The 11,702-nt window shown below is 39.1% G+C and overlaps 1 protein-coding gene across 1 annotated transcript; it reads right to left on the bottom strand.

Annotated features, from left to right (window-relative positions):
* Positions 1–335: 335 nt before the first annotated feature.
* Positions 336–11,411, bottom strand: syn2a (synapsin IIa). Its single transcript, XM_069723409.1, has 11 exons — positions 10,665–11,411; positions 4,976–5,033; positions 4,776–4,867; positions 4,398–4,554; positions 4,129–4,218; positions 3,913–3,975; positions 3,559–3,701; positions 3,390–3,464; positions 3,103–3,205; positions 2,732–2,878; positions 336–2,499 (listed from the first exon to the last, which is right to left on the bottom strand). The coding sequence occupies exons 1-11, from the start codon at positions 11,003–11,005 to the stop codon at positions 2,365–2,367; spliced, it is 1,404 nt and encodes a 467-aa protein (XP_069579510.1). The 5' UTR covers positions 11,006–11,411; the 3' UTR covers positions 336–2,364.
* Between the last annotated feature and the right edge of the window lie 291 nt (positions 11,412–11,702).

The raw sequence follows: 11,702 nt of genomic DNA, 5'->3' as shown, positions 1-11,702 counted from the left end.
AATGTGAAGTTATTATATCCAGTTGTAGTCCAGCATGTGCTTGCAGATTACCATTTTATCCATGAATCAAATATGGTATCTCACATTGTTATTGTACAAGACAAACACCGCAAAAAAAGCCGCAGAGGGGATACATTATCACAACACAATTATTTCCACAATACGGAAATCTCTTCATGCATGGGAAGCAATGCAATGCTAGCACTGCAGTGTGCATGTCCTGCAGCTGAACTAATGTCCACTGGATTGTGTAACTGATCAATTGTGTAACATTTTTGAGCACAAACTAATAGTAATACTCACAACATGACACATATGAGGAAACAGACCAAACATCTATTGCAAAGGAAGCTTTATTGCCAGTAACTACAATATATTTTATTCTGATCTGGATTTTAACAGTTCAACACCGGTTTTCAAAGTACCACAGCCCTCAATAGTTACATGGCGTAAGTTTAATCTCAACACAAAGGTCACTCATAATTTATCAAATGTTATATCACCGTATATCAAGTCCTAACCATGTAGCTGTTACCTCTGCATGTTCTTCCCTTGGAAATCAATGTCATGGCATATTTCCTACTAAACAGAACAACACTTCCATAAAGCCTCAAGCATGGCTTTTACAAGGATACGCTCACAGATACAATGGCACTTAATACAACTTAGAAAAGAATTGCACACAGAGCTTGCTGAACATTTTATATACTATAGTAACAAACAAATTGTTGGAAAACGGTACAGATTTCTTTTTACAGTTGATTTGGTTGCTTTTTAGCTGTTTAACCATTTAGGGTATTAGTTTTATGAAATGGCCTCCACAAAAAGCCACTGGACGACAACAAGTGATTGTGACATTTCTGTTAAAAAAAAAAAAAGTTGTCCATGTGTTGATGAATATAGCTTTTGGAATCAATTCGATGGAAGATCTGATTTCAAAATAAAGACATTATTGAATTACTGAACAAGATTTCTATTGCACTTTCCATCAACTCACAGAAATCTTTGAATGGCAGTAACACGGGCACATTACCTACTACTACAGCAGTCCCCACAAGACCTCAGATCACTTGCATTGTTGTCATGGCAACACCTCCATGAAAGCTGGTATCCAGTGTGAGAGCTACAGGGGGTGGTGGGTTGGAGGGACTTTTATATCTGGCATTTCATGGCAGATCATAATAATAATCATACATTACACAGCGTTTTATTAAATAAAGATCTGCATCCATGCAGCTGAATGCAAAATAGACCACAGCAATTTGAATGCAGCTTCAACTCGCTGGCGTGTGATTTCCAACAGACGATTTGAAAACATAAATATTATCTTGGAGAACTGTTCTCTGATGAAATTACACACTCCAGGTGACAAATTGCAGGACTAACAGTCCCCTCACTGGTATTTACATTGTGGGTTACTGGAGTGCAAAGGCTGATTGAAAGTAAATAATATATTCTTTGGTTCAAAATTATACAAATATATTGAAGTTATGTGTAGACACCTGCACAGCATTGTACATAATATAATCTTTAATAGAGCTAATCTTAATATTTATTCTGTATCCATCTATTAATACTCTCTCTAAATAATCTCTTTTTTTTTTAGTGACGTTGTAGATGGAAAATGAACTAAGAAAGGCAAAATACGGTATGTCTCTATTGTTTGTGTAACTGTATCCTATTAAACTTATAATATGCATTACTTATGACACATTCACAATGCATGAATCACAGGGAGCACAGCTTAGATAAACACAGCGATGTTACATTAACATCTCACTTGATCGGACACTTATAACTGACTTGCACCTGCCTTTGTATCAATCATGCAAAACAAAAATAAATATCTATTAGTATAAGTACGAAAATAATCATCACTACAGCCATACACACCCATTTACGTATACGTTATTGAGATATACAGAAACTTCAAACTGTACAGATGTCCACAGTTTGAACAATATCTAAAGGTACACACCAAAAAAACAAAAACAAAGGAAAGAGCATTTGATGAAAGATTTATAGCTGGGTCAAACAGGAAACACAGAGAGCAGCACTGAACTCAGTGTAGGCACGATCTGCTTTTTACATCATCAACAACAGCCCCAAAGAAAAACCACAGCTACTGAAACGGAAGTGACCTTTACAAGCACACAAATCAACAGGTCAACGAGTAGACAGTACATTTTGACACTGCATAGAGTTAAAAACACAGTCCAGTCCAGCACTTAGCAGTACCGAGCTCACGCCACCAAGATCTGATTCTAGCTATCAGCACATACACGCATGTCTGCGCTTGTGTTCAGCTAAGGTACGTCTTTGTTATTGAGACTCTGAGACTCCCTACCCCTTCTCCTGGGTTACTCAGTTGGCCTGGACTGGTTTTGGACCCACTGCAACGCCATTACAGTCGAGAATGTACTGCAGGCAACCTTGAGGTGGACGCGCAGCACCATTCTTAGTGGTTTCACCGATAATATCTCCCTTCTGGCCAGATCCCTGAAAAAACAAACAAAATAACTCAGTCATCCAGCAACAGCTATGATATATACATATATATATATATATATTTTTAATGTATTAACGAGATCTAAAAATAGATTGATTATTTGAATCATATTCTGTAGATGACTGAAAATGTCCTATACAATAAATAGGTCATTATTATCATTTTAGCTAAACTAACACAGGCCTCCTGTTTTGGGGTTTCTGTGCCTGTGTGTTGCAGTACCTGGGATGGCTGTATGGTGGTGGGTCTCTGGGGAGCATTAGCTTCCATCTCTGCTGACTGGTTCATTTTTTCCAGCACCATGTCAGTGATGAGCTGCCGGTCCTCGGCCTGGTGCTCTCCCACCAGAGGCATGGAAGAACCCACCACCTGTGCCACATGGCAGATGGTTATAACAGAGAGAAAGGATGTAAACATCACAGGGTAGTCCCTTATGTAAAACTAGTCTAAATATAAAGCAATAACTTTGACCGAAATACTGAAGAAATAGGCAACAAATGTACTTTTATGTGTTCAAATGGCTCAGTATTTCAAGAAGTTTTAAATTATTCCCTTCCATGTAGCTTTTGGATCTGATAATCGTAGAGTCGTACCTCTGTGATGTAATCTCTGCCATCTTTCCCATGGATAGCTTTGACAGCGCAAATATCAAGACCCCCAAAAATCTCTGAGCAGGTGTCAACCCACAGCTTGTACCTAAACGAAACAATCAAGACATTACTCAGAAGCAGTGGAAGCGTAAAAAGACACAACGGTCTGATTATCTCTTATTTCCTCTTTATGTTAATTTATGACACAAACAGGTTAACAAACATAATCCAGGTGTCAAAATGAAGCAGTGTCTTTGTAATGGTGTGTAGGACTCTCATCTTACACTCACCTATCAGTCATGGCCACCTGCTCGAGCATAGCTGAGCCTATGTTGGACTTCCAGTTACCAGATATGGATGTTCTCCTGACGTGTGTAAAGCACATAAATTCGAAAAAGTTCAGTTTTCGTTTTTGTTTAGTTATAATGTTAACTATCAACAGTGTAAATATATACATACATGTAGGCTTTGTAGTCAGTGCCAATCTTCTGGATCCTGATATCGTACTTGGAGTCAATAAGAGGCTCTGTGGTGGTGTAGGTCTGGGTGAGAGCCACGACACTGGCTATGTCCTGGAACTTACTGTGGTTGTCCACCTTCACCTGAACACAAAAACAGACATGTCAGACAAAAAAACTGAAAAAAGCTCTTAATTTACTCTTGTGGGCAACAACATTATGCATTTGCTTCAAATAACAATATATATTATTACCATAATGTGTAAATTTGCAAATTTGCAAAGCAAAACTTGAATTATGGCAAAACAAAATGATGTATTTTTCTACATGACTACAACAGGAAACATTTCTATACCTTTCCAATACCGGAGTGGGCATGTCCAATCTTCACAACAACAGGAAATGATGGCATGCTTACCTAAAGTAGGAAAGTAGAAAAGTATATATATTTTTTATTGCTTTAAAATAGCCATAATTGTTTCATTTAACAAACACAATCTTGTTTCATGGCAAACACAAATCCTGATTTTATATTCAACTAAAACAAATAGGATTATGATGGAATTCTTACCATCTCCTTGTAGTTTGGATAAAAGGTCTGCTCAATCAGAGGAAACTTCTCAGCACCCAACTTCCTGTGGGTGTTGATAAGCTGGGCGAACTACACACACATAATGGTACATAATTCAGATATGCATGTAATTTGTAAATCTGATAGATAATATCTGATAGATTAAAGGCAATTTAGACACCAGGAAAGCCAGAAAAGATTATTATAATTGCTCCTCTCCCTGCAACATTGTTCTACAGTAAAGCACTGCCTGGCTGCCAAGTGCCTACCGCCCACGGCTTGTCACACAGGTTGTAGATAGACTCAAGGGAGTTGATGCTTGGTACACCACCGTACTGCAGGCCGATTATCAGGTTGCGAAAATCTTCATTTTGGGTCATACTGAAGGCGTGCTGACGAATTAGGACAAAGTCTGGCTTGATTGACCTTCAAAATAGAAAAATAGCAGAGATGAGACATAGGATGCCCATGAAACTGGTGCTGATAGCAATGTGGATAAATCAGGCAGTGGGAACTGTCAGTGGATACATTTTCATTAAAACACTAAAGTAGTGTCTTGTGCAGGGACATTTATTTGTTTCTTGTTTGTTCATTAGTTTGCTTTTTGACCTTGTGTGTGCGTGTGTGCGTGTGCGCGTGTGTGTTACCTGGCAACCCTGGTACCATTTCTGAGAACCTGCATGTTAACATTGCAGGTTCCGTTGGCATGAGCCACGACGTTGATCTCATTGAATTCTGCCTGAGGAGTTGATAATTAGAAATAGAAACATGAGGACAGTGTTCAGATGTCTGTACTCGATTTTACACAAGTATTTGACACGGATATCACTGACTTGATGAAACGTACCTGTTCCACTTTTATGTCATAATCACCGTTTATTTTCTTCCCCCGGAATAATTTTGCCCTAGGAAAAATAAATTAATTAACTTTTAATGTAACAGCAAAATAAATCATATTTCAGAGATTCTTAAAATGGAGTTTCCAATTGATTACTATTCCAAAGTGTATAAAATCCAAGAATATATGTCACTTTTTAAAGTGCATGAATCGTACAGACAAATGTTTTCCTTCCCAGATGCGTATACACAGCATTTCTCACAGTTCTTCCTCTTGAACTGACAAAACTAAAAGATACAACACTTTTAGAAGCTGTATCATTTCTAAAGTAAGCCTTGCACGGCTAACATGCAGATACAATTGAGCTGTTCTGACAGCCAAGTCCACCAGAAGTGCTGCCAGTGGGGTTAATATAGGTGATGCGGTGAGGTAATGTCACTCCTGAAGACACTGAATTCAAAATGTCAGGAAATGGCTACAGCTTTTATGACTTGTGATTCAGCACTTTATAAAACAGACAGTATCCTGTCTGGTTTGAATACAAATCCATCTTTACTTGCATTATTGAAGAGAAAGTCTTTCCATGGGATTTCAGATTAAGATGGATCAGAGACCAAAATTCACTGCCAAAGCCACACAGTGATTGTTAGTTTCATTTCTTTGGCTTCTTTCCATACTGATGTGTATAGTCTAGCCCTGACAATATTAGCTTTGACAGCACAAACTACAGGGGGAAATCAATACTGAGGCGAGTCCAAAAAAGAACACTTTCCTTTTATTTCCTTAAGTTGCCGTAGAGAAGGTTTAATTTTGGTTTCAGCTTCGAGTTCGCACTGAAATAAACAGCCATCTACTGCAGTGCAACAGTGCTACATACATTACGATAGCTTTATCCAAATAGAATTTGTACATCGTCCATACTTCAGTATGGCTGTGATATATTTTGCCGACATGTTTTGAAATTTTCCACTGCTCTTCCTCTTGATTTGTATTGCTCTCCTGTCACACACCCTGCACTGCATGCTTATTTAACGAGGAGGTAAAGCGGAATTATTAATTCAATTTAATTAGAACATGGGCATGTACTGTATTTGGCTGTGAAGGAAAACAAGCATTAAAATAAGAATCACAGCTCCTATATTTTTGGAAATGAAAGGCCTGCGAAGACTGCACTTTGCCAAAACACAGACATACAGACAGAGAAAGAGGCAGAGAGTGTTTCCAAAATATTACCCCTAAAAAACCCACAGAGATGAAGCATGGAGACAAGCCTCCGATTTCATTTTGCACTTTCAAACATTAATCTTTGGTAACAGGGGGAATGACAGTGTGGAGGGGATGTACAGTGTCATACTGGGATTGATCTGTGCTTTATCTCTCTTTGGAGAACATTTCAGCCTGCCATACACAGAATAGAAGCCACACATTCAAAGAAGAGGTGATTTTTCAGTGCAGTGCATTAATATGCATTAGTATTTGACAATCATCTCACAGCTACCAGGTCCTGTGGTTAAAACCTTCACCCAGTCTGTATTAAGTTTAGCTTTCATCCGAAAAAACCAGGACCACCTGGGATTACTGTTATATATTAGGTACGGTCTTGCTTTTGTCCTTGACTTCTGCCTTTAAAACTGGAGTTAGGTCACTGAGCATCGCACCTGTGGCTTCTCATTTTGTAAGAAAGAAGAGCATGATGGTAGATGTTTATGTGGCTCATTCATTTGTAAGAATCAATAGGGCTGCGCTTGACTTGAATTAAAGATGAGATGAGAAACCAAACAAGACGTAAAATTATTTTAATATTTTGTTTTGTGTTTTTGTTCTGATTACAAGGCAAAATGGACTATGACAAATTAAATAACCTTATTCATGGTTGCAGGTTGCTCAAAGTATTACCAAATTATATATTTCTGTGAAAGAATTTACATTCAGATGATTCACCCGAGAGCTTGGTAAGCAGGAGTCCTTGCTGAATTTTAATGTACCATTACTTTGCCTGCATAAAGTGTGTGTATACTGTTTGAATGAGATCAGGTTAACAGTGCAAAGCGTCGCTTTCCTGATATTATTTAAAAGTTTACTTTTTGTAAATTCAAATCTTTAGTGATCAAATAAAAGGAATTTTAGTCTCCCTACTTTAAATTGAGAAACATTATAGAGAGAATAGGGAAGCGGTTCAGCCATTAGTCAGATAAGTAAGACTGTGTACCATCTGCCCCTTCTGTCATAAGAGCAATTTATAGCACAGCATTCCTTGGAACACGTCAAACCTCTCTGGATGACTGGTAGCCTCATCTAACAAATAAAACACTGGCTGAATGACAGACTGCATTTGTCTGAGCTCTGACCCTAGTAATCACCCTGGTTTTGTCAGCACACTTTCTTTTTTTTTTTTTATTTATTTTTTTTTTATCTTATTCACTGCTCAACACAAGTTGTTTCACACCAAAGTCCTTGTTCAATTATGCATCCATGCTTCTATATTCTCCATACTTTGCATTTTGTGAAATCCTTGATTTTTACTATTTGCCGAGCTTTCAGTCACTTTATTGTAAAAAGAAAAGATGTCTAAAATATTGAAGTTACAGGTAGTTACATTTCAGACACTAAATCAATAAGAATTTTTGTTTGGATATGTGCTTACACAAACATCTAAAAAAGCAAAAATTTAACATTTTAACTGTCGTCATGCCATCACTACAATTCAGTGTCATTTCCCCGATGAAATACGCAGAGTGGAATACTTCACTTAGGTAAACTAATTTAGGTCTATCTTAAAATTTTCCCCACTACTTATACTAATATTATAATAACATGAAACTTGGTGGTGTCACAGTGTTAGAAAATGCAGTATTTTTACACAAAATCCATGACAAACTATAAAGAGGACATATTAACTAAAATACAACATATATACTGATCTATATTTGACTGATTTGACCTTATAAGTAGATTCTGATGGCTGAGCTTTCTCCTAGACGCTCTTAGTCTGGAGAACTCTTTCCTGATTTCATTGTGTGAGTCTTGGGGACAACAGGTCTTATCACTCTGGCTTTCATCCACAGCAGCGGGCAGAGAAGTCTTGACACTGCCTGTCACACAGTGAGGTACTGCACATAAACAATACCTCAAACTCAAGGCGTGCCAACATTACAGAAAGCATTAGGTGCTCAGTAAAACCTGTCTGAACATAAAGAGACATTTCATCTTCTTTAGCTTGCCAACAGCTATACTTCAGTAGAGTTTTTGTCTTGCCACTACAAGTGCTGAATATAAAGCAGGTATCATTTCAAACACATCAGCACTTCTCTGAGGCTTTTGTCTCTAACTCATTGTCAATATGGTGCCCTTATGTTTTTTCATAGTCCGAACAGTAGCAGCATATAAGCTGCTCAACACAAACTGTTTTGTACTGCCATACTGACTTACAACCACAGGGTTGAAGGTGCCGTACAAGACACCACAAAACAAAAAAACAAAGCTCGTCAAACATGTACAACCTCCCCTCCAGTGATATTGAGCAGCCATAAAAAATAGACGCAGCACTCAGAAAGAGGAAGCCCTTTGAGTGAATGTGTACATGAAAGACTACAAAGGTTATGAACACTATAAGCAATTATAATATTGAATATTAAGCAAAAACATAAATATCACAGCAGAAAATTACTTGAGTTTTAAAAAAAAAAATTATCAAATACATTCTGTAGGAACTATTTTATCTGAGATCTTGCCAAATATCATCTGACTCCCAGCTCAGCTGATTCACCATTATCCATTAGAATGACCTTTGATAACTGGCATGGTCTTAGTTTAATTTATCTTATTGGGCTCCTCTGCCAGGTTTGCAGTGGCACATCAGACTGTATTTCTTATTCTCTGACAAGCAACTTCCCTTCTGCTCATAACAAATGTCGAACAAGTGAACATATAACCCTGGCATCTATCCTGCTGATGAGGGTCTGATCTTATTAACAATGATCTGGGTTTCTATTATATAAATGGTCAGTGCTACACACACACACACACACACACACACAATACACACTGGCCACATGATACATGACACAGATGAAACACTAATTTTGATACAACATCCATGTAAACAACATCACACCTGACATAAACAAATGCCAAATCTGATGTTTTTTTCCCTATATGGACACAACACAAATATCTTTGGAGCTAATCAATTTAAGAACATGAATTATAAAATCATTTTGTACTTTTCAGAAAGTTATTGGAATCAGTTCTAACTACCAGAGATTGTGATCGTGTCAAATGTTTGGAACCAGGTTTACTTCAGATTTTGCTTCTTTGCCTCAATATTTCTCAAAGTCACTCTACCATCGAGTGAGCATGTAGTCCCTCTGCGCTGCAGATTCATAGGCATCACAGAGTTGAGTTTGCGTTCATGGCTTTCCACCTATTGGTGGCAACTGATAATAATACAAATTTTACAAAAGGCACTGGCTCCATCGCACACATTGCTGTGGAAAATATGCCAGCTGTGTAAATAAATGTTCATCACGAGCAGACAGTTTCCATATTCTACTATTTGACAAGATATCACCCTCTACACAAAGTAATTTCCCTCTAAATGCATGCATCAACTCGTTTAGGGGAACTTTAAGTGTTTACAACAGCAGACTGACAAAGATGCTTGTTTAAGCTACCTCTAAATAAAATCCCTCAGGACACTGACCGCCAGTGTGCCAACTGAAAGGCCTTAAGGTAAACCCACTCTGTTAACCCTCGTGTTGTCCTTGGGTCAAAATGACCCGTCGCTCTGTTCAACCAAGTTCTATTTTATTTCTATATTTTCATATTTTTTGGGATCATTGGTGACAAGGATGCTGTGAGGGTTTCTTTAAACCAAAAAAATCCCCCAAAATATAGAAATAAAATAGAACTTGGTTGAACACAGCTGCGGGTAATTTTGACCCAAGGACAACACGAGGGTTAACATCAGTGACATGATGGTCCATTATCCCTGAAGCCTGAGAAACACAGCTATACAGATGATGTTATCATTTTTTACTATCAATTAATGGAAGCCACTGCACCATGGGCTGCAGTTACTTACATGAATCTTTCCCTATGTTAGTGCATGACATGTCATGTGATCTGCCATCAGTGAGCAGGGGGAAACCCCATTGATGAAGAGAAAGCACTGCAGTATTTGCACTGCTTCCACAGAAATAACATGCATTTCTCAATTTTGCGCAACCTGTGGATCACCAATTCTTAAACATTGGTCAGATGCCACATTACAGGGTTACACTGTCAACAATTTCAGTTAATTCATCAGATTTTTTTTATACATGCACTATGTATAACAAAATACAACAGAGAAGCTTTTACTACAACACAGAGAGAATAGAGGACAATAAATGCCCTCCATTTTGGTGTAATGTCATTACTGCTGAGAATCAATGGACTGTATTTCCTTAAGTATTGCCTGCTTCTTTGTATTATTGTAACACGGCCATGCTGTGCCATCAAACCACAGCAGCAGAGCCCATTCATATCTGCAGGGTGCTTGATACAGATGTTGTTTCAATGGTTCTTAAACCATTACCTAACTACTGCCTTCCAATAAATCATGAAAACTCAGCATCAAGGATGGAGCAAATAAACAATATACTGTTTATAAATGATTTATGGTGAGCTGTATAAGACTGAGTACATATTGTCTTACCACTCCTGTTGTGGTTCGTCAATGACCAGGAGAATCTTAAACTTCTTGGGTGTCGTGACTTGGGTCTGCTCCACTAGACCTGCTGAGGCAGCTGTCTGCTTGACAACGTTGGTGATGGAACTAAAGAAACCTGCTCCAGTCGACTGAGATGGCTGGGGTTTCCTCTCTGGAGTAGGGGAAATGGCTGGAGGTGTTGGCCCAGCTGTAGGAGACTTGGCAGGGGTGGTGGTGGCAGGTGAAGGAGGCTGAGCGGGGTCAGGCCTCTGGAGGTCCGTCATGTAACCATTGGGCAGGTTGGAGATGAACGTGCTGTCCGAGAGACGCCGACGCAAATAATTCATGGCTGCAGCTGAGAGAGCAGGAGAGTCAACAAGCGCTGGGTGTGGAAAATTATTCTGCAGAGGAGTCCCTTTTCTCAGTGTACAGCTGATGATGGCTGAGCTCTCAATGCAAACTACCAACGAATGTACTCCCTCCCTGCTCAGCAGAGCATCCTCAAAGCTCCCCCTCACTGGCAGTGACGATGTACTCTCCCACAGCCAATCCCCTCACCCCGTGCTCTCCTCCAGCATTGCAAATGATGCTCTGGCTATGCCTCTCCTTCCTCCTATCGTCCTCTATTCTCTCTCTCAAGCACGCCTGACTTCCCTACCCCTCCCCCATTTTCTACTGCCTCAGAGGCGTCATCCTTTTTTGAACCACAGCATGGAAAATAGAGGGATTTCCAGTGGAAGTGCAGGAGGGTATACTGTGCACTACATCATAATTGCCTTACTCCTGCTCCCCCTGTTCCTCAGCTTTCTCCGCCCTCTGTCCATGCACAGCGTGTGTGTGTGTGTGTGTGTGTGTGTGTGTGTGTGTGTGTGTGTAAGATGCAGCCATGAAATCTAAAATGGCTGTTAGGACTTGTGGGCAGCACTGAATGAGAGGAGGCGTCAGCAGAAGTCCCTTGAGACACAGATGCATACAGTAAACCCACTTAATTGTTACGTCAATCCCTATAGCTACTTTAGGTGGTCAGCACTTGTCCACGATGGG

This window comes from Brachyistius frenatus, unplaced genomic scaffold, assembly GCF_029030835.1.
Source record: "Brachyistius frenatus isolate BFR_SWC_R1_liver_20210118 unplaced genomic scaffold, ASM2903083v1 Contig_6, whole genome shotgun sequence".
Classification (NCBI taxonomy): domain Eukaryota; kingdom Metazoa; phylum Chordata; class Actinopteri; family Embiotocidae; genus Brachyistius; species Brachyistius frenatus.
Note: the sequence above shows the minus strand (reverse complement) of the source record. Positions and strands in the feature narration are given on the sequence as shown.